The sequence below is a fragment of the Prunus persica genome, chromosome G5 (assembly GCF_000346465.2).
Source record: "Prunus persica cultivar Lovell chromosome G5, Prunus_persica_NCBIv2, whole genome shotgun sequence".
NCBI classification, from domain to species: domain Eukaryota; kingdom Viridiplantae; phylum Streptophyta; class Magnoliopsida; order Rosales; family Rosaceae; genus Prunus; species Prunus persica.
This window is the reverse complement of record NC_034013.1, coordinates 9,871,573-9,895,662: the sequence shown is the minus strand read 5'-3', so window position 1 is coordinate 9,895,662 and position 24,090 is coordinate 9,871,573. Positions and strand designations below refer to the sequence as shown.

Genomic DNA, 24,090 nt, shown 5'->3' with positions numbered 1-24,090 from the left:
AAGTTAACCAAATTTGTTAATTAGGTTCATCAAAACATATAGAATTAGAGCAACGAATTGCCTAAAGGTTAAATTAGAGAAGAGAACGCAATACCAATAGAATTAGAGCTACAAATATCTAATGGGAAAGTGTTTCATAACCTTACCTCTTTTACTTTGATTTTGTAGAATTATGATTATATCTATAAAAACGTATTAAATATTAAAAAAAGTAATAATTATATATTTTTTGTTAAAGTGATGCAGAAAAATGCTCTTTGAAAAAAGGCTTCTCTCGCCCCTTCTGCCTGCGAAGAGGCAATATTAATCAGTTTTTTTTGGAGTCAACAAAAATGTACACTTCATGCATCGATCCAAGAATAGGTGGCCCATATTTATTGGGATTGGCTCTATTTTCCATGTTCATTTATGTTCATTTAATAATTTTTTGGACATGTGACCAATCTCTTAACCCCAATATAACGCTGTTAACTTGAATGAATTAAATAACAACTAAAAAATTAAAAGGAAAAAAAAAACCCAAACAACCACCATCACCTCACCCGCCGCAACGACAACCCCTTCTCCTCCTCACCGCAGACCAGCCCTCTCCCCTGAGTTTCTCTCTTCCATACCATGACCACGATCTCGAGACATCGACCCAAATGTGATTTTGAAGCTCTCTCTGCAGATCGCCATTAACGCGGCCTCCAAGCTTGCTGGGTTGCCTTCCAAATTCAGATGTTGTCTGAATGGTGCGAGAGCCTATTTGGTGAGCGACAGAGAGGAGGGGATGAGGTTTCCTGCGTTGAGGAGAGATGAATGCCGCCGGTGAGATGAGTGTGGGCGGTCGTCGAGTGTTGGCTGGGTTATTGAGTTGGCGGCTGCTAGCTAGGGTCTAGGGTTGTTTTTGCTTTGTTTTGTTTTTTTATTTTTAATATTTAAATTTTATTCAAGTTAACAGAGTTATGTCGGGGTTAAGAGATTGGACACGTGCTGTATTTTAACTTCTGATAAAAGAACAGAAAAAGCGACTCTAAATATAAAAGGTGCCCATTTCCACAGTCAGTCTCACAAGCTCGATTTCTTCTTCCCCTGCTTCTCATCCTCTGTCTTTCTTGCTCCCCAGTTCTTACATAGAACTCATTTTTTGTAGCAGAAAGATTTAAGCCATGGAAGAAATTATATCCTCATGTTCTTCACCCAACTTTGGTCCAGAAAACCCAGCCATATTCCAACAACGTCTCCAGTTCTTAGTTCAGAACAGGCCTGAATGTTGGGTTTATTCCATTTTCTGGCGGGCTTCCAAAGACAGCAATGGCCAAGTTGCTTTGTCATGGGGTGCCGGAGATTTCCAAATCGACAGAGACTTGGCAACCAAAACAACCAACAAGGTGACCAATAATTACCAACCCAAATTTGGGTTAACCAAGAAGATGACTAGCAGAGAAGCTGAAGAAGCTCTTTTCAATGAAGACATGGTGGACTTGGAGATGAGGCTGGTGGATCATGGAGATGTCACTGGATCTGAGTGGTTTTACTTTTACAGTGTTTCTTTGACCCAGTCGTTTGCTGCAGGCCATGCCACCAATAATATTCTGGGCCGAGCATTTTGTTCTGGTGGTTTTGTTTGGCTTGCAGGTGTTCATGAGCTTCAGTTTTATGAGTGTGAGAGAGTGAAAGAAGCTAGAATGCATGGAATTCAAACTTTGGTTTGCATTGCAACTTCTTGTGGGGTGCTTGAGCTGGCTTCTGTGGATGTGATCAAAGAAGATCGGGGCCTTGTGCACCTTTCAATGTCACTCTTTGGATCAAATAACAACAGGGTCTCGCAGCAGGGCAGCCGTGACGGCGATGTGCTTGTTCCATCCCTAGAAAACGGGAAGTTTTTAGGAGTTCAAAAAGAGCTAACCAGACAAGGTAAGCAAGAAATTAAGTCAATTAAAGATTTCAAATAGTTTGTCTCCATATCGATACTTTGTCGATATTGTCATGTCTTCATACTCTCAATTTTTATTATTAACATCGATGTTTTAAATACATTTTCCCCAGAATGTGGTAGAAAAGAAGTAGCACCTATCAATATAGGCGGGTTATCACCAGAGTCACCTTCTGATTCTATTGGCAATTTCACCTCTGAGAATATAGCGAAGCCTCGTTCGAAAAAGAGAGGGAGATCGTCAACCAATGGAGCTAGTAGAGAGTCGGCATTGTTAAATCATGTTGAGGCAGAGAGGCAGAGGAGGGAGAAGCTTAATCATCGCTTCTATGTCCTCCGGTCTGTTGTTCCCAATGTCTCCAAAATGGACAAGTCCTCTTTGCTTGCTGATGCTGTGTCATACATCAATCAGCTCAAAGCAAAGGTTGAGGAATTGGAGGCCAAAATCCAAGAGCAACCTCCAACTCCCAAAACGGGTAGTGTTAGCCATCTTGATCATCACCTTAGCCAAAGCAGCAGCTCCATAGGTGATAGTCATCATCATCATCATCATCATCATTCAAGTTATAATAGCAGAACAGTTGTGCCAGTGGAAATGGATGTGAAGATCATGGGATCAGAAGCGATAATACGAGTTCAGTGTCCGGATCAAGACTACCCGTATGCTCGATTGATGAACGCACTCAAGGGGCTAGGATTACAAGTTTATCATGCAAGCATATCAAGTGTGAAAGAGTTGATGATTCAAGATGTTGTGGCAAGAGTGCCTTACGGGTTCAGTAGTGATCAGGAGGCCATGAGAACCGCAATTATGAAAAGATGGCACAGTTAGAAATCATCAAATCAGTACTTAGCTTCCCTCCCTAGCTAATGAGGAAAATGATTTCCCATTGATTTTCTCCTTCTTCTTCTTTGGTAGTGCTTGTTGTAATTCAAAATGGGTGAATGTTAATTATCAAGTGAGTTTTTTTTTCCTATCTCTATTTTATTTTCAAAATCTATCATCCATATATCTCTAGGGTTTTTAAACCAGAATAAAATTTCATGATAGACCCCAGCAGCACCTTGCTGAAACATATAATCTCAAGCATGTTTGCAATTAGATTGCCCCTCCTCCAACCAACATGGTGTCCCTATACTCTCAAATGGATAAAGAAAATGATTTGTAGGTCAATAATTGTCACGTTGCATTATTGTCTGGATTTTCACTCTTGCCTTTGTGTATTGTTACATTTTTTTACTCAAGCCACAATGGAATTATCCTCAATCACGCATAAAAACACAACATAATTGCAACCATGGGCTTAGCAAAGTTAGCTAGAGCCATGCTCCCCACTCTGCACCTTAGTTTGAATCCCCCTCTTGGTAGTTTAAATTAAATTACTATAATTTACTTACTTTTTTGTTGTTGTCATTTTTATCAAATTACTATGATTTATTTAAAAATTAATAAGGCATAGGGTTATTTTTTAAAGAAAATATTTAAAATTTTAACATATAATTAAATGAAATTGAATAATGAAGTTGGAGAAACACTTTGCTTATCAATCTCTTGAAACTAGAATGATGAATACTTGAGCAAACACATTATCAAGTTCAAGAGCCTTGCCCCATGTAAGGTGACAGCCTAGGACCCAAAGGATCACGCCACAAAATTTTGAAAATAAAGGCCCAAAACTAATTGTTAAATTCACATAATAAATTTTTATTTTAGATGTAATGAAATGAGTTTATTTATTTTGCTTTTTAAAAAGTATTTAATTATTCTCAATCACTCACCTCTTCTGGCTACCTTCTTTGCTCCCAACAGCCCCACACCACACACTCTAAAACTTTTCAACCACTCCCTTTGTACTAAATTGTCCAAGTGCCGTAGAAATTATCTAATGAATGAAGGGAGGAAAACTTGAGCTACACAATGCAGGCCCGGCCCAGATCCCTCGTTCGGTGGCTGTCATGGACGTGAGTCCAACTACAATATTTTTTCAGTTTTAAATATTTTCAATCTAAATTTTCATAATTTCTTTCAAATTTTAATTCTATATCCACTAAATTTTTGTTGTCCAAAATATTCACTAAATGTTTTTCAAGCCAGGGCTTCCTTTTTCGGTTCTCCTAATTTTATGAAGCATCCTTAGGTCTACAATTGTTGTTCAACTGTTTTTTTTTTTTTTTTGGATAGCGATATTTTAGCACATATCCATCAATTTATCGTCCATTTATGGAAACGCAGGGGTTTGAACCCCTTCCCTTTCCAAATTCTAAAGCCACTTAACCACCATGTTAGTCATCACTTTGTGATTATTACCTATGAAAACTCGTATTTATAACTCTTGCGAGCTATTTCTCAAAATAGAAATTAACATAATTACTTATTGTTCTAATTGTTGATCAATTAACTAATTACTTAATATCATTTACTTCTTTCCTATTTAATCCATTTAATGTTATTGATGATTTTATTATTCATTATAAGTGCTTACATTACTCAATTCCCCTTCATATTATTGCTTAATTACTTAAATCTCTATATGTTATGGATTTAAGTAACGGCCGATGACGGACCCATGAATTTTTATAGGGGTAGGCTAAATTTTACTTTTTACAGGAGATATATTATAAGCATCTTTTCTTTTGAAACAAAAATGTAAATAAAAATTTATAAATCAAAAAATGCGACATTACGAGCAAATATAACACAAAGAAGTACAAAATATAAATAAATATCAAATCAAACACATTGTTCAACTGCTTGAGATTCGAGTTGAGTAAGTTCCTCAAAAATTGAAGTATCAACATCAAATGCTAAAGATGTATCCTTGTTATCGTTACCACTTTTTTTTTAAAGAATGAATAAATATTTTTTCCTATCTTCGCCAGTCTATTATCATCATGTGACATGATATCCTAACAAGAAATACTAGACACCAAAAATCATCCATGCTAATAAATAATTCAAGTTGCAAAAATAAAACATATATGCTATTTCTTCTAGGCTCTAAAGGTTCAAACATGGCGTGTTGGGTGGTTAGGAGAAAAATTCTGATGTTTGCTTCTAAACAAATTTATATATGTTATGGATTGCATGTTTACTATTTCCTATATGCTTCAATAGCGGGCTTATTTTAAATAGAGGGCTAGACTATTATTTACTTTACTTAAATTTAGTTTATACCACTAAGCCTACAAACAAAATCAGCACTGGGCTGGAGCCCACTCCAGCCCAATTGTAGATCTACCCTTGGTAACAGCTGGTTTACACTAATTAAATGCAATGAAAAAATTAAAAATTAAAAATTAAAAAGTAATGTTGTCCATGTGTCAATAAGAGAGAGGTTGTAGAGTTATTATGGTGGACCAACTTATTGAAATAAATTTCATTTCAGAATTCATTTTATTGACCTATGAAATGAAATATTGATCCCTAAAATGAAATATTGATATTTGAAATAAACTGCCCAATAAATATGGTATAAATATTGTTAAATAAATATGACTAGAAGTTAGTTTTCTGCAGCATATCTATTTTGATGAATTAGTTTATTTACATGTGCAACAACAAACAACATAAACATTTAATATCTTGAGGACAATGAATGAGACAATAAAAAATATATATATATAATTTAATAGTTTCGTAAATCTGTCTTATTTTTCCGGTGGCATACATGTATGTGAATGATAAACTTTTTCCGGTGGCATAACATGTATGTGAATGATAAACAATGTCATGTCAAAGCATGTGATTGTTATGCTTACTAAATTCTGCAAACTTTTTCCAGTTAACAAGGTGGTGGCTGACTCCTTGCATGATTGCTCCTATCCTAATATGGCGTCTCTTCAATAATTTATTGATTCTTATTTTGCTACTTCTTAATTGCTTTGCTCATATACATCGCTGTCATATTTTCTGTTGCTATTGCTTTAGCTGAAGGAAGATTAGAGATAGCAACAGGCCCTTTAGAAAAAGGATTGAAAGATGGTTGTCCTCTCTATAAAGAATTAAACGCATGTTTGAATTACAATATTTTATTAAGAGCAAAAGGACACAAGTGATCAAGTAATTAAGCAATAAAAAATAAAAAATTATTGTTATAAAAAACAAGTGATCTTACATGTAAGGAGCCAACTACTGTTATAAAAAATCTGCCTTAAGACTTGGCCCTCACAATTTGGTACCTCCTTTTCTGGTTGTCATCTGTTCTTTGTCTCTGGTTTGGGTTGGATAAACAATAATTAACCAACATATGTGGAGGTGGTGATCTCAAAGGTTGATATGTTTCCTCTTTCAGAAATGTATATCATCTAAGATCACTATTCAAAGCCAAAAAAGATCATATGTCAAATGAAATGATGACCGCGGTAATCAAATTCAGGAGACATATGTATCCTCTAAAGATTTGTTGAAGGTCACTTCGTAATCGACGACCCTACAAGTACTTGTTGCTTAATAAGTGCCATGAGATCAATAATTCTTGGCTGTGACACACACACACATATATATGACAAATAATTAGCCCTTAAAGTCTCAAAACCCGTCTTGATGCCATTTCTTTAAGTCTCTTTCTTGCCTAACTTTCAAAATCAGTGGGACGTATACAACTTTTAATCCATTTGTTGACGCTCGAAACACACCGACCTCATCCGCCCAATAAAAACACAATATGTGGGCCTCGTACACTGCACCGGGAAAAATGAACAAATCGCCTCGGTCTCGGATTTGAGTTGTCTTAGAAAATTCAAGAGGATGCGCATCATCCAAGTCGATGACAAGACCTCCCTGTCCACAGGTTCCTCACACCTCGTAAGATGTGCCCACGTCCCCTCAAAAGCCAGGTATAAACGGCCTGGATCACCACCTGACCAGATGGGACTGCCGCCGCCCGCAACAGGCTACTCTGCCCAAGCCTGCCTCCTAGTAGAAATGTAGAGGTCATCATAGGCAGAGGACGTAGACGAATCTCAACCACCCATCATCTGACGGATTTGATATGACATAAATCGGCTTGTAAATTAACCCATTTAGTTCTCTCTATAAATAGTACAAAGGTTTTGGGAAGGAGGGGACGATTTTGAGGCCCCTTCCACTGGCCCTGTTTGGTTCATGAAATGAATTTGAGGGGAAATCATTTCCCAAGGAATGGGAATGAAAGATTCCCTTTCCACGTTTGGTAATGTCGGAAAAGTAACCGGAAGATTTCACCTTGTTTTTTTTCCCATGTTTGTTTTGAGTAAGAATAGAAAATAAAGTTTGTATAATTTTCCAATTATACCCATATTAAATCATATAAAAAAAGAATGCATTTAATGATACGTTGTAATTATAAATTGTTCATAGGGACAAAATAGTCATGAAAATTGTGCATTGAATGTTGGCTCATTTTCCCAAACTTTCCCACGAGTAGGGAAAACAAAACCCAAGTTAAGAGGAAGGCTTCACTTTCCCCCTTACTTTCCCATGTGCCAGACAACCATTTCTCATGTATAGACTTACCAAACATGGAAAAGCAATTGAATTCTCATTCTCAAGCCTCATTTCTCATAAATCAAACGGGACCTAAAAGAAATAAAAGAGAAAAGCCGTGTCCCTTTTTTCCCATCAAGCTTCTCCTATCCTGAAATCACATTTAGAATAATTATATCTCTATATGTTAACCATTGGAATATCTGTGGGTCAAACACCACTAATCTATGAGGAAACAATCAAATCGGTCTTGTTCCCATAACTGCATATTTTGTTAGGTGAGACGGTTATAACAAACGAGGTTAATGAAAGGAGCATCGGACGCGGTGGAGGCAAGGGCAGGACCAAGGCAAGGGCTGTCCTTGACTGTAGTCCAGAGAAGATTTGGGAAAAAACAAATTAAATATACATATAGTCTAATATTTTAACTAAAAATAAATAATAAAAATATACAATTTCAACACCAATAGGCATAGTCAGAGGTATTCCACATTTGTATTTAGTGTCAAAGTTTGTCACAACATCAATTTTAAAAACTTTCTATTAATTAATTTGTCTCTAAAAGAGAAGCATTTTTCTAAATGAAATTCACCCTTTCGTGAATAATATAGCTCTAATTGCATTTTTCTTCTTCTTCTTGTGTTTACAATTAGCATGATTTAATGTATACTTTTATTTCTAAAAAAACTATAGAAAATGTAAGTACAAAAAATAAATTATTATTAGATTTTAAGCTAATAACTTTAGCTAGCCCACTCTTTGAAAAATTTCTTGTTCCACCCTTGGGCGGAGGGGTTTGATTACAGGCCATATATAATGGAAGGAGCAAAAGTTTACCAATGGGGTGTTAGTTGGATTAGTTCAGATCTTTGGTGTGCTCTCAAGTGGTCTTGAATTTAAACTCTCATAATCCCTGTGTGTGAGAGTTTCCCCTTCCTCCCTATTCCTAACTTTGGCAAACCAAAAACAAATTTTTTTTTTTTTTTCGCTTCAACATATTAGATTTCTTAGCAAGAAAGCAAATCATGATTGAATTTCAGGCCGTATTGGGCCCATTAAACCCCTTCAATTGAGTTTCAGTGCCATGAATGACAAAAATGAAAGCGAAAGCAATTATGAAAGAGATCTCTCATGCATCATTATGCTTATTTCATGAGAACAGTTTTGCCCCTTGGTACACCTTTCTTCCTCTAGAAAAGTTATTCACTTCCCACTCAACAAGTTAAGGGTTTTTTTTTTTTTTATTTATTTATAGAATGGAATGACTAAAAATGCTTTTAAATAATCAAAAGGGTTTTGACGGCATTTAAAATTTAAAAGTTCTTGCACTTAAATTTTTAATTGCTTATAACAAAAACGCTTTTATAAGAAGGACTTATGAGCGTAAGTGCTTCTTATAAAAACATTCATAAACAAGAGAGCTCATTTGTGAGTGATTCTGGATAGACAATAATCACTTCTCCATGTAATCAGTTTAAGTGATTTCAAATGATTTTATGAAGAATCACATTAAAGTAATTATGTGGAAAAAGTACATTAAAATGATTATCCTCCCCATAAATGATGAGTTTTTCTATTTAAACCCCACACTTCTCTTTGTTCACCCCATGTTTTAAGTTCACCCCAACTTCTAATTTAAATTTTCACAATTTCTAAGAAAACTGATATTCCCAAACTACCCTTAAATACACCCCAGTTGTAAAAATAAAAAATAAAAGAGTTTTTCTATTAAACCCCACAGTTTTCTTTGTTCACTCCAATACTTAAATAATTAGACAATATTTGTAGTATACATAAGATTTTGTCGTTTTCACCAAGCTGTTTTTATCATGTGATTAGATCGTATGGGAAATTATAGTTTGTTTGATTTCGTTTTCTGATGACAGTCTAATGACCACAACAATTTATTTTATTTTTTACCCAACAGAAAAAGGTCAATTATCAGACATTGTTAAATTAACCCTTGTATCAGAATAAATAAAAAATCTCTAAATGATTCTCACCCTTCTATAATCACTCTCAAATAAACCCTAAAGCATTTATTGATCTGAATATTCTTTTAGGTGCATATCTTGCCTCATAAATGCAAAAGAATAAAAAAAATAAATTAAAAAAACAAGTATGTACTAAGCCATGTGAATATGGTGAAATCATAAAAAGGCCTAGCAATATAATAACAAGCCACATGTATTGCATGTAGTAGTAGCAAGCCACATGTATTGCATGTAGTGTCACATGTTTATTTATTGAATTTGTTCGTTAAATGCCAATTTAGGGACGTTTCATGTTGATTCTTGAGGCCCCTGACAAGGAGATGATTTTTGGGTGTTTCAAGGAGGTTTCGTGAAGTGGCAATGAAGTTGCTTATTAGCTCATAAGAGCATCTACTACCATAATTTTTATTCTTTAGTTGAAATTTATTTTAAAAAATTTATAAAACTATTCTAGAAGTTTTCTTTAAAGTTTCAACTTCAACTCCACTTTTTAATTTAGAAAATTATAAAGGCTTTAATTCTCTTTTTTGATACTCGATATTGAGAGAGGAGGGAATAAGGGTAGAGTTATGAATTTTTCAATGAGTCAGCTAGTTAAAGAATTTAGGGTTAAATCAAAAAAATATATATTTTTTATACTCATGGCTTCTTTAGTCTTTCTATAAATAAAAGTATACATTAAATAATATAAATAAGCTAATTCATAGCTCCATTAATTAATTTTCATTAAACTTTAACATAAAATAAATACAAACATATAATACTAATTTAAAAAACCAATATATATTAAATGCAAAAAAAAAAAGATATTATCAAACTGAAAATATATTCAACAACAAAATTGAAAGTGTACCTATTTTAATATGTATTTTTATTGCTGTTATGCAACTAAATTCATAAAGAATTGGAATTTGTTGGACTTTAATAAATTAATACATATTGGACTATATTTAAAACACACCAAATATATAGGTTTGAAATTTATTTTTTTTTTCCACCCAAAAACATCATTGGGCAACCCACCTTAGCCATTAACTTAGTTCCAGTGGGAGGGAATTGGACATAGAAGTTCGAATGTAGGGGTAAATATTCTTAACCACTTGAATTACAAGCCACTTGTACTTTAATTCTCATTTAGTTCAGTTATTGATTTTACAATAAATGTAAAAACATAAAGTCAGGCAAAATAAATAATAATAAACATTCTCAACACGCCATCGTATGTGGCAAACTTTCAATTCTAAAATGCGTACAACACATATATGTGTGACGTGGTGGGAGCACGTGTGGTCATTGGGTTCAATACGTGAAAAGCCTTATTTTGATACTATAAATGAAGTGGAGGTTTCACCCTAAAATCAATTGGCAATACCAACTTGACTAAGCCAACGTTTGCATTCTCAACTTCGCTAAACCCTAGGTTCCTTAGTTTTTAAATGTGAGACAACACTCTCAATAATGTCTCTATAAAAAGGTATTTACAGTGAGGAATCAAGTAGCAATGTTTATCACGTGGCAGCACAAGTTCTACGACTTCAACAACAATTCCAAACGGAACTGCAGGGCATAGACCCCAATGATACAGGAGGTGATCCTTATGATCAAAAGACAAAAAAGAAAACAAAAATTAAAAACCGCTCTAAACAGTGGAGGCAAAGGTCTCCCTTTATTAACCCCCATTTCCCATCGCAATTCACAGGTCACAGCACTGAAAGCCTCTCTCACTTAATCTCTTCTTCCATTGCTTCTCATCCTCTGTCTCTCCTTCTACTTCTTGATTCTTACTTGCTTTGTTACACTTGTTACGTAAACTCTTACATAAAACTCATTTTGTAGCAACAAAAAGGAAAAGCCATGGAAGAAGTTATATGGTCATATTCTTGACCCGATTTTGGTGAAGAAACCTCAGCTATGTTTCAACCACTGTTTTTGAGCTCCTGAAAACATCCCTTTTCTAGGAGAGGAACAAGTACTACGTTGCCCTCACGGCTGCCCTACTGCGAGATCCTGTTGTTGTCTGATCCAAAGAGTGATTTTGATAGGTGCACAAGACCCCAATCTTCTTTGGAAATTTCCAAATAAGGTGACTAGCAGAGAAGCTCAAGAAGCTCTTTTCCATGAAGACATATGGTGGACTTGGAGATGAGGCTGGTGGATCATGGAGATGTATTTTACTTTTACAGCGTTTCTTTGACCTAGTCATTTGCTGCAAGCCATGCGCCCAATAATATTCTGGGCCGTGCATTCTGTTTGTGGTTTTGTTTGGCTTGCAGGTGCTCATGAGCTTCAGATTTATGAGTGTGAGAGAGTAAAAGAAACCAGAATGCATGGAATTCAAAATTTGGTTTGCGTTGCAACTTCATGTGCGGTGCTTGAACTGGCTTCTTTGGATGTCATCAAAGAAGATTGGGGTCTTGTGTACCTATCAAAATCACTCTTTGGATCAGACACAAGAGGCTCTCGCAGCAGGGCAGACGTGAGGTCTATGCAGTACTTGTTCCTCTTCTCGAAAATAGGATGTTTTCAGGAGCTCAAAAAGAGTTGTTGAAATATGGCTCAGTTTTCTTGACCAAAATTGGGTCAAGAAGATGACCATACATAACCTCTTCCCTGACTTTTTCTTTTTGTTGCTACAAAATCAGTTTTATTTAATTGTGTATGTAACAAGTGTAAGGAAACAAGTAAGAATTAACAAGTAGAAAGAGAGACAGAGGTTGAGAAGCAGTGGAAGAAGAAATTAAGTGAGTGAGAGGCCTTCAGTGTTGTGACTTAAGTATGCGCCTATGCCTCTAATTCTTGGAGCAGCTATATATATAATATAAAAAAATTGTAATTCTTTGGTTGAGAAGTTAATAAGGGACGCCTACCTAGCTACGCATGCATCTATGCCTGCAGTGTTTTCCGTTTTTAGATCTGTTGTTGCAATCCTAGGAGTAGTACTGCCATGTCATAAACGTAGGGCATTGCAGAGACTCGCCGTCTTAGCTCTTGTCAATATTTCACCTCCGAGAATACAAAGAACACTCCGATCGAAAAGAAAGGGAGATCATCAACCAATGGAAGAGATTTGGCATTGTTAAACCATGCTGAGGCAGAAATTTCAATTGCTAGTCCTTGGTCAATGTCGTGATATCACCTTTATAGATCGAATGGATTGTTTTGTTTGCCTTAATTTGGAAAAATTGTTGCAACTAATCATAGTGATTTTGCAGTTAGCTTACACAAATCCATTAGCTGAGTTTTGAGGGAAGATGATTATGTACGTCCCTCTCTTAATCTCTCAACTAAATCTCTCAAAATGTCTTCTACTTTCTCAAGAAGCATATATACCACCTTGATTAAGTTGTTATTCTTCTCTCTTAATGACAATACCATGTGAAAAACACAATGATGTAATATGTGGTTTATCCGTAGCCAACCCATGGCTGCAAATACATTGTCTAGCCCTTGTTATACTAGTCTCAGATCCTCGGCGTGTTTTCTTGTAGTGAGCATTCATGAGATGAAAAGATTTTTTTATTGACAATTAAGAAGAAGCAGTCGTCAAGTTTCGGACACCAGTGTGGTGCCTGTCGAAGGCTCTTCAATGCTTAAGTCAGTTATCTATAATAATTTTGGCAAAATAACAGTAAAGGTGAGAAAATAGTTACCCTTTTTATTCAGGTACTGTTCCTTATTTATAGGGAAGTGAAAATGGGAGTTTTGCACAAAGTTTCGATATGGGACTTTGTGCAAGTTGCTGTGGTGGTGACACGTGTCCTTAGGGATTAGGTTCGACAGTCAGGAACTTCGGCAGGTGTCTGCCACTTTGGAAGAATGTCTTCCTTCGGCAGGGAAGAAGGCGTGTCTGCCTTAGTGCTAATTGTTTTGATGCTGGATATGTTTGGTTGATTATGGTGTAAACAAATGTCTATGATATTAGTGGAATGATGAGTAACCAGTCATTTGTCCTTTTTTGCGTTCTTTTTCATATCTGTTTGTATATATATGTACAAAATGAGTGCGAGTGTTCGTGTGGAATTAATACAGGGTGAGTTAGGGGGTTGTGTGCTATGAGGAATCATTGCAGCCACTGCTCTTTACTTTTTCAGGTCTGTTTTGTCTCCCAATCATGCAGAGGTGCTTGCCCTAGTTGAAGGCCCTACTCTTTGCTGTTCAGTGGAGTGTTGGGTATTTGGTCGTGGAGGGAGATGCTAGGTATATATATATCAGCTGTTCTGGACTCGCGTGGGGCAGATACCTCTGATTTGCGGTGCTTAGTGGAGGATTGCCGGCTCCTTTTTCTCTCATGCCAATGGCGCCTGTCGCTTTGTATTTAGAGAAGCCAACTGTGGCTCATAAATTAGCTCGTTTTGCTCTCGCTGCAGCATGAAGTTGAAAACGGGAAGAACAAAGTCACAGATGTCAATTTAGTTAAACCAAAAGTAAAGTGAAATTTGGTGATATCCTTCACGCACCCGTACATGGAAGAAATAGGAAGCAACAAAAAATAAAAGAAAAAAAGCCTTTGTATCCAGAACACAACGGCAAGAAAGTTATAGAAGGAGAGAGGTCCTTTCCCCCAATTCTTTGACTCCATCCAGCCCCCCACAAGAAGACAAAAGAAGGACATAGTCAAGAAATTAATTCAACCAAGAAGTCCAAATCATCCTTGGGTTTCATCAAGGCAAACAAAACAAAACCTTGGGCTTGGCAAAGCAAGTAAGGCAGATGAAAAATCCAAAAGCTGCTACCCTTTCTTTCAACACGAGGATTTGGCCTATCAAAGAAAGCCCATTGCAGATTTCAATTAGCAACTAATTTGTGTCAAAGTCTAATATGGACTTGTCCATTACAAAATCCACATAAATTCGGATTGTTGGGCTCAAATATGAAAATAGCACATGATTCTTAAATCTTCTACTCAAAAACAACCACCCACATAAGTGATCTACTCGGTTTGGTAGAGTATATAGGCAATTTAACCTCCCATTACATGCAACTGCAACTAAATTTGAATTAATAGTTCTAATCACTAACCAAATTCAACACTACTATAATCCCCGTTTCATCATCTCAACTAAATTCGTTCCAAACACTACAAATTTTTATATCCAAATCACCCCAAATTTATATCACCAATCCCAAATAAATCCAATGAACTATGAGCTGTCTTGATATTCACTCAAAATAGAACAAACACACTTTTCTCGCAAACAATTTTCTTACTAATTTTAATCAAAGAATCTTTCCTTAAAACTTGTATAAAGTAGATCTTTTAGGAATAGTATTATTAAAAATAAAATCAACAGAGCATTCTGATTCTCTTCCTTCCTTCTTCGAGTAAAATGCAGCAAACATGAGATGTGATCCCCATCACATTATTAGCAAGACCGACAAAATTCAACCTAAATATTTAATATACTGACATGCACATGTTTACCAAACCTAATGTCCTCCCTGTGATCTCCCCCAAATTATTAGCTCTCTGCAAATAAAAAATTTGTGCTGTGGCTTCATTGACACTTAGAATTTGGAAAACGGGTTGTCAAAGATCTGTCAAAGATTTCTTCTTATTTTTTGGTTGAAGGGTATAAAGGATTAATAAATTCCAACTAGTCTTTGATTTAGTGGTATTTATCTTATATACATGTTAGTTGAAGGAGAGAGATCTCAAGTTTGACTCACATAAATGACGAGAACGATATATATTTATGATGAGTTTCCATCATTTGTCAAAATTTATAAAAAAAAAAAAATCAAGGATTAATAAATAATATCATGTCAAAGCGGTTGCATGTGACTGTTGTACTTACTATATTCTGCACAATTTTCTCATTAAATTAACAAGCTGGTCCTGACCAACCCTCCCCCCCCCCCCCCAAAAAAAAAAATTATCCATGGGTGTTGTATGTTTAAGAATCACATGGGAAATGCTTCCTATATAAGAACAACATCTATATATAAAAAAAAGGTATATAGATATGGATCCGGATACCTGTTTGGAATATTCTTTTAGAATAATTTAGATTTTAGAACACACTGGTGTCTTTACTAATTTCTTGATTATTTTTTTGCCACTTCTCTCTGTAATGAACTAAACATGTTTCAATCAAGGTCTAAAATATCGGTGATATTAGAAATATCGGTAGTCCAAAAACAAGGAAATTTCGATGGAAATATCGGGATATTATCGATATCGATAAAAATTGAATAAAAACCATGGAAATTATAAGAAAAACTTGAAAATTTTTATTGAAACTTTGGAGGATGCTTATTTAGTCAATTATCTATTAGTTTATCACAAAAAATTGGAAGAAAAAGCATTGCATGATGGATTTAACTAATTTAAGTTGATTATATGGTGAGTTGACAAACACTGTGAATGTAGAAAATATGTAATAATTAATGAAAGAAGATTAAACACACCACAATCATTTATATATAATGATTTACTACAATATTTTACATTTTATACATTGCATGGTAAAATACATAAATGACTTAGTACCACATAGAGTTCCTATGATGTTCAAATTTTTCACTATCTTCATCATCTTTATGTGTAGAGTCAGTGTATTGTGAAGAGTAGTCATCAAATAATAAATCCCCAAAATAGTGTTGCTAGTGTATTGTGAAGAGTAGTCATCAAATAATAAATCCCCAAAATAGTTTTGCATGTAATTGTTAACATGCCACCTATATGGATCCGAGATTGGTTGACGTTGTCCATGAGCAAAATCATTTGAAGATTGAGTCTCAGATTCTTTCCATGAGCTGCTCGATTCCTTCCAAAAGGAATGGGATATGAAGGGTAGGAAAATGGTTGGTTATGAGTATAATCATAGTTAGGTGAGTGGTTGAATGGTGGGGTAAGTAATGTAAGTTGAAACGTGGTGAATAGTTGAAAAGTTGAAACTTGAAAAGGGAAGGTCAAAGATTCATTCTCATGTAAAAAATTTATACTTGCAAAAAGTGTTTGTGTTAATACTAGAAAAGACATTCTTCCCTCTTAGGACCTCACTTTGAAAGCAGCAAGGGTAAACAGTGTAGAATGGCCCCCATTTTTATACAAATTAAGAAGAAATATAGTCTCATTTTTATAAGTCCCAAAAAAAAAATATTAATGATATACATGTGTGAACTTTGTTAAAGTAAGAAATGTAAGGTCCATCATTCGTTGCTTGTCCATATCTCAATATTCAGAAGAAAAAAGAACTTACCACTTGGACGCCACAATACAAAGCAAACCAAGGATGACTAATTTTACAAGAGGAAACACCTTGAATCCCCTTTGTGTTTTTTTCCCTCTTTTTTTTTTCATTACATCGATATTTTTGATATTTTCGATATTTTTGCGATATTATAACGATATTGTAACAAAATATTGCTGAAGTGTGAACGAAATTATCAACATCGATATTTTCCGATATTATCGTCGATATTCTCGATATTTATACGATATGTGTATGGATACGTTTCGAAATATCTATGATTCAAAAAAACGATAATATCCTTGATATTTCGTCGATATTATCGATATTTTAGACTATAATTTCAATTACTTTTTAGTATAACAACAAAAAAAACAGAATATACACATAAATTTTTTCGTACATAATTCTTTTTCTATTTACTTACTTGCGACATAAGTACATAATATTCTTTAATTAGACTAAATTGCATTTTATAACCCGAAATTATATGTTATGTTGTCCGACTATTAAAATGTTACAATATGCACCATCACCTTTACATTAAATTGCGATTTTAGTCCTCCTCCGTTGCCTACAGTTCAACATAACGAATGTCTCCACCTGCAACTCCTAGCTCTCTTTCGCCATTCTCCCTTCCACTTCCCTTCCATACATCATGATAGATCTTGCTTCTCTCCTTACCCAGCAAGAGTATGGGCTCCATTTATGACGTGGATTACCTTTGGCAGATGGGGGACTAAAGTGCAAAGAGGCAAAGACGAGGTGCACATTGTAAGATTTTGATAGTCGGGTACCAAATTGAAATATAATAACCTACGTTTCGAGGGTGTAAAATGTAATTTACTCTGAACAAAACCGCCGGTCGCCGCATCTTCATTAGTTTCCTCCACAGTGCCCCCACCAAATCTAAATCCCAGCTAAAATCTCAACTATAAATTTTGTTAGGTGGGACGGTCATACTCATGGGAACAGAGAGGTTATGATTTTTTTGACAGTGTATGACACAACGGGGCATATGTCGTTTTCCAATAAGTGAACCTTTTTTGTTAAATAAAAACATTTCATGATTGGATTTGTTAGCAAATAAAACACATACGATGACTAGATACATATCATAATTAGATTATAGGCGATATTGGACCCATAAAAGACAAAAATAAAAGAGAAAATAATTATCAAACAGATATTTGATATATTATTATGTTTATTTAGATTCGATCGGATTCTCACAAATAACCAGTCATGTCAATTTTAAAAATTAGAATTCTAATCCAATTCTCCAAATCATCGAAACCGATTAAAATTGAATTACATTGTGTTGAATTGGTCAATTTGAATGAATTGAATTGAATCTTGAACATTCCGACTAAGATCTCCTTGACTTTAAATATAACACTGCTACCTCAATAAATTTACAAGAGAACTAACACGTCATCAACTACAGTATGAAAAAAGAAAAAAAGAAAAAAAGGAACATTATAACTCTCTCCTTCTTCCGAAGTCAAAATACCCTCAAAGATGCCATTTTATTTCTATGGGACTATGGCCACGATGAAACCTGATGGTTTTTCGTTCTGCTTCCTAACTAAAAATTAAAATCTCTCCTTTTTTTCTCCCTCTTTTGATGGGCTTTTGTTTTCAGAATTGGTATTGTTTTCCAAGAATGATAAAACTTTCAAACAGAGCTTGGACTCAGAAGAAGATAAAATATTCAGGATGGAGAGAAAAGTAGAGAAACTGCCAAGAAAAAAAAAAAACTCCCGCCAATTGCTCTGTCCTAGAGAAAGAAAGAAAAAAATAAATCAGAAAGAATAAGAAAGGTGTTAATTGAGCTTGAAATTACGAAAAAACAATAATAATACCAGAAGCTTAACTCAATATAATCATCATGGGACTGAAAATGATTTCTTATAGTTTGAGAGGGAGAGGAGAAAGACCCATTAAACAATTGTCAGGACCCATATGAATGAAAATAAGGTTTGTGGGTTTTGATTTTCGAAGACCTTGAGTTTAAGTTTCTATTAAATTTTGTTTCCTCCCCCCCCCCCCCCCCCCCCCCCCCCTTTCTTTTTAAACATATTTTAATCCTTTGATTGTATTTTATTGAGGGAGTAATTTTATATTAAAAGTCAATGAAATTCTAGCAAGGGAATGGGAGAAAGTCACACACACAGTTATTTCATAAAATGTAGTATTATTTTCTTAGTCTTTCTAGGAGAGTCATGCCGATAATTTTATAAAATAATTCGAATAGGAGCACTCAAGCGCTAATTTGTTAATAAGTTAATACGATAATAACTATTCAGTTTAGCCCACTTCATAATATCATTTCACATTGATTAATAATTTATCCATTCATTATAATTATAATTATCCTTAATTTCATATTATAAAATAGTTGAATATTAATATCATCACCTATAGTATTAAAGACTCAAAAGTTAATAATTTATATTCCAACATAGAGGGAAAAAAAAAAAGTTCATAAATTCCAATATTAAAGTACCTTACTCAGACATGTAAAAAAGGAGGGAAAAAAAATCACAAAGCTTAAGCTGAAGTTAAACAAAAGAGGAAGAGAAAGAGAAGGAAAAAAGAAGAAGTAGTTTTTAGTGCAAATATCATAACCTAACTTAGTAGATTTAATTAAAAGTAGAAAAGTGATTAAGAAGTTTAATGGTCAATTTGTAGACAAAAAGAACCTAATATATTATTTATTTTAGAGTAAATATCCAAAAAATAATATACTATATTATAATATTTATATCATACATAATATATAAATGCAAGGGGTAAACAAATTGAGGGGCCTAGGACCACACAGATCCTTACATGGCTCCGCTCTTGATGTTGATTAGTGTCTAGTTTTTATCATTGATGTCGTTGAAAAAAATTTGGGGAAATTATGGCGGTTGAAAGGAGAGAGTAATTCTATCCATATTGTTTTAGCTTTTCGGTTGGCCTAAGTCACTCGTTAGGTTTTACCTATGTCTGTTATATTCTCCCTTTACCGCATGTGTCTTTTGTACTCTTTATTCCTATTGATCTAATAAAATTATATCATTTTGTTATTAAAAAAATAATATTATTATTAATGTTCAATATTTTGGATTCTAATGTCCAACAACTACCTAATACCCACTATGCCTCAATGTAGTAATATCTTACGATTATCTTAATGTAGTAATATCTTTTGAATAGAAATGTGATCTTATTTTGATTATTTTGAATGTTGATGCTTAGTTTACACAAATTGATTAATGCATTATTGTCTATTGCATGGAGGACCATGAATTAAAAAAATGGTGCCATGTTAACATCTGAAATGACAAATTTTCCATATTATATTGACAATAACATATCAATAACAAAATGTGTCTATATATTATCGATGCAAAATTCATCTTTTAATCATGCACACATTAAATTTGTGGACTAATGATTTTTTAACTTTAAAAAGACAAAAATAATAATAATAAAAAACCCTATACAGCTAGCAATATAGTAACAACCTACACGTACCTAACACAAAAAAGTAAATTTAAGTTTTAGTCATAAAAAAAAATTTCACTTTTAGAAAAAGCCAATACTTTTTCAAAAAAGACAGAAAAACCTCTTAACTTTCAAATTAAAAACATGTAAATATAAAAGATTCTTTAGGAAATCCAAAAATAAATAAAGGCAATTTTGTCCATTTTGGCTTCTTTTAAAAAATTTCTCTCTCCTTCCCAAAGTCTCTCAAAAAAAACTAGCTAAAATGCGTTTAGGTCTCAATTAGTGAAAAAGGCAATACCAGAAAGAGCCCACACATATATAATTAATGGAAAAATGTTTCATAATATTTTTCAAACATGTTTTCAAATGATCACGTGGTATGGTCACAACATATCGAAGGAAAAAAGGTTTAGAAAATTAGCAGAGATTATATCACCATGAAAGATGGCCTTAATTTGGTACTATTGGAGCAGGAGGTGTGATTCGCGACTCTGGAGGTGGATGGCTCGGTGGGTTCACTGTTAATTTGGGCGTAGGCCAAATTTTGGATGCTGAATTTTGGGGTCTGTTCTTTGGCGTCAGACTTGCTATTGAGAAATGGGTCTCTAAACTCATTATTGAGAAGGATTCTGCTAGTGTGGTGCAACTTATCCAAATGACTGAAGCTCTTTACTCTCATCCTCTTGCTAGGGTGATCTCTAGTTGTTGAGAGCTCATGAATCGGTTTGATTATTGTGTCTTGTGTCACATTTATAGAGAGACGAATGGAGTGGCTGACTGTCTCGCCAAATGGAGTTACATGGATTTGGGACTATATATTTTTCATCATGTGCCTATTTGGGTGGGATCCTTTCTAATGGATGATTTGTTAAGGTTGCCCAGAACCTGTTGTTCTAATTATTTTTAGCTTTTCTTTTTTGGGGCTCGTGCCCCCTATTTTATAATTTTAAAAAAGAGAAAAAGATGGCCTTAATTTGCAGATTAATGGTCTTAAGTTTGAACCTTTATGACACCTTGACAACACCTCCCTCCCCCTTATCTCAAATTTGGGCAAAAAACCAAGAAAAGAAGAAAGAAAACATAAATAAGCAAAAAAGTGTGGTGACAAATCCAAGTGTTATTCTCACAAAAGACATGAGAGGAGATGCCCAAGATGTCATCCCTTATTACAAATCAGAATTCGACACATGCAAATGTATTGTCACTTTAAAAACACAAAACTCATTTGGTCCTAAATCCAAATTTTTCCACTTCAAAAAATAATTATTTGAGTTTTGCCCGAACTCAAACCGTTTTTTTCCCAACCCTTGATACTCAAATTTTAAGTCTGCAAATTTATTAAATTGTTTAAGAATGGTTTCAGTCCTTTTTTAAAATTTTTTTTATGGATAACATTTGTTCATTTAATCGTTTTAAATAACTTCATCATTTAATTTTTTGAACAATTTGACCTAAAAAAAATTAAAATTCCACAAATATAATTTTATTTGAGAAATGGGTGGGTATTCATAGAATTTAGAGTGAGTTTTAGGGTTGGATCTAATTTGGATTAATTAAAAAAATTAATTTGACCATTGGATTTAAATTTCAAGCGTAGTTTTTATTTTTTATTTTTTATAACTGTTAGAATAGCTTGGATTTAATATGGATTGTTCATTTGGGTTACTGTTGGAATAAATAAATTATAATATAAAAAAAAGATCCACGACACCTGATGCGAATTACAGCAGCCGCGACGCCCAGGTTTTCCACCTTGCATGTGTGCGTTTTTCTGACTCAGTGGGCTGCACAAAAAAAATTCCAGTCTAGGCAATAGTTGGAATTGTATTTCGTCCTAGATTTGGGTTTTCCAAAATTTTAGTCAATATCTGTTTTTGAGTTGAAAGAGAAATTTAGTTGAAATTTAGGACTTTTTGAGTTTGCTAGGTTAGAGATGACTTACATACAAATAATAGCAAAGTATAATTGAGCCACGTTCATAGTCTCTGCAGTATATACAATGTTTATTATCACGTGGCAGCATTATATATGATTGCAAAAACAATTCTAAACAAAACTGATAGATCCAGGCACACGTTAGTGTTCCATCATTAACTTCTGACTGACCAAAAAGGAAAGGAAAGAAAACACAGTGCATAAGGGGTCCCTATTAATACCCACCCATTTCCGATCACGGTGCACTCAAAGCCTCACCACTTTAGTTTCTTCTTCCACTGCTACTCATCCTCTGTCTCACTTGCTGCTAAAATTTTTACATAAAATTTCATTTTGTAGCAAGAGAAGTAAGCCATGGAAGCAATTATATCCTCTTGTTCTTCACCCAATTTTTGCCAAGAAAACCTAGGCACATTTCAACAACGACTCCAATTCATATTTCAGAACAGGCCTGAATGGTGGTTGTATTGGATTTTCTGGCAATCCTCCAAAGACAGTAATGACCAAGTTTCTTTGTCATGGGCTGCTGGCGATTTTCGAGTTAATAGTGACTTGGCATCCAAGAGAAACAACAAGGTGAGCAACAATCACCAACCCAAATTTGGGTTCAACAAGAAGGTGACTAGCAGAGAAGCTGAAGAAGCTCTTTTCGATGAAGACATGGCGGACTTGGAGATGAGGCTGGTGGATCATGAAGATGTCACTGAATCTGAGTGGTTTTACTTTTACAGTGTTTCTTTAACCCAGTCGTTTGCTGCAGGCCATGCCACCAATAATATTCTGGGCCGAGCATTCTGTTCTGGTGGTTTTGTTTGGCTTGCAGGTGCTCATGAGCTTCAATTCTATGAGTGTGAGAGAGTGAAAGAAGCTAGAATGCATGGAATTCAAACTTTGGTTTGCATTGCAACTCCATGTGGGGTGCTTGAATTGGCTTCTTTGGATGTGATCAAAGAAGATTGGGGCTTTGTGCATCTATCAAAATCACTCTTTGGATCAGATAACAACAACAACAACAACAGGGTCTCGCAGCAGAAGGGCAGCCGTGAGGGCAATGTGCTTGCTCCTCTTCTAGCAAATGGGATCTTCTCAGGATCTCAGAAGGAACTGACCAGACAAGGTAAACAGGAAACTTGTCAATTGATTTATATCGGACATTCTTTGTGAATTTTTTGATTGAGTTTGTCCTTGACATTGATACTTTTGTCCATATTTTTACCAGCAGCTGGTACAAAGGAAGCTGCACCATTCAATATAGGTGGATCATCACCAGAATCACTCTCTGGCTCTGTTGGAAACTTCACATGTGAGAATACAGGAAACACTCGATCGAAAAAGAGACGCAGATCATCGAACAATGGAGCTAGTAGAGAATCATCATTGTTAAATCATGTTGAGGCAGAGAGACAGAGGAGGGAGAAGCTTAACCATCGATTCTATCTGCTCCGGTCTGTTGTTCCCAATGTCTCCAAAATGGACAGATCCTCTTTACTTGCTGATGCTGTGGCATACATCAATCAGCTCAAAGCAAAAGTTGAGGAATTGGAGCTCAAAACACAAGCACAACCTCAAAATCCTAAAAAGGTTAGTGTTAATAATCTTGACAATCAGTGCAGCCAGAGCACCAGCTCCATAGTTGATCATCATTCAAGTTATAATAATACAAAAGTTGTGCCAGTGGAAGTGGATGTGAAGATCATGGGCTCAGAAGCCATAATACGAGTTCAGTGTCAGGATCAAGACTACCCGTATGCTCGATTGATGAACGCCCTAAAAGGACTAGGCTTACAAGTTTATCATGCAAGCATATCTAGTGTGAAAGAGTTGATGATTCAAGATGTTGTGGCAAGAGTGCCTTATGGGTTCACCAGTGAGGAGGCCATGAGAACTGGTATTATAAAAAGATGGCACAACTAGGAAATAGCTTCCATAGGTAATGATGATTTTCCCTTCTTGTTTAGTAGTCGTTGTTGTAATAGATGTATCACATAACCGTATTACCGTAGTATTCTATAATCACTCGTTGTAATAACTGAAAATGGGTGTAAGTCAATAATCAAGCGAGCCTTGTTTTCCAATGTTTATTTTTTC

At 34.8% G+C, this 24,090-nt stretch overlaps 2 protein-coding genes across 3 annotated transcripts; both read left to right on the top strand.

The window, feature by feature from the left end:
- On the top strand, positions 303 to 2,893 carry LOC18777528 (transcription factor MYC4). Its single transcript, XM_020563360.1, has 2 exons — positions 303 to 1,899; positions 2,032 to 2,893. Exons 1-2 carry the CDS (start codon positions 1,152 to 1,154, stop codon positions 2,748 to 2,750), a joined length of 1,467 nt encoding a protein of 488 aa, XP_020418949.1. The 5' UTR covers positions 303 to 1,151; the 3' UTR covers positions 2,751 to 2,893.
- Positions 22,064 to 24,090, top strand: LOC18775837 (transcription factor bHLH14). 2 transcript variants are annotated; one of them, XM_020563446.1, is made up of 2 exons: positions 22,064 to 23,119; positions 23,225 to 24,090. In XM_020563446.1, exons 1-2 carry the CDS (start codon positions 22,357 to 22,359, stop codon positions 23,914 to 23,916), a joined length of 1,455 nt encoding a protein of 484 aa, XP_020419035.1. In that variant the 5' UTR covers positions 22,064 to 22,356; the 3' UTR covers positions 23,917 to 24,090. The 2 variants fall into 2 exon arrangements, with proteins under 2 accessions (XP_020419035.1, XP_020419034.1); XM_020563445.1 differs by having other exon boundaries at positions 23,222 to 24,090.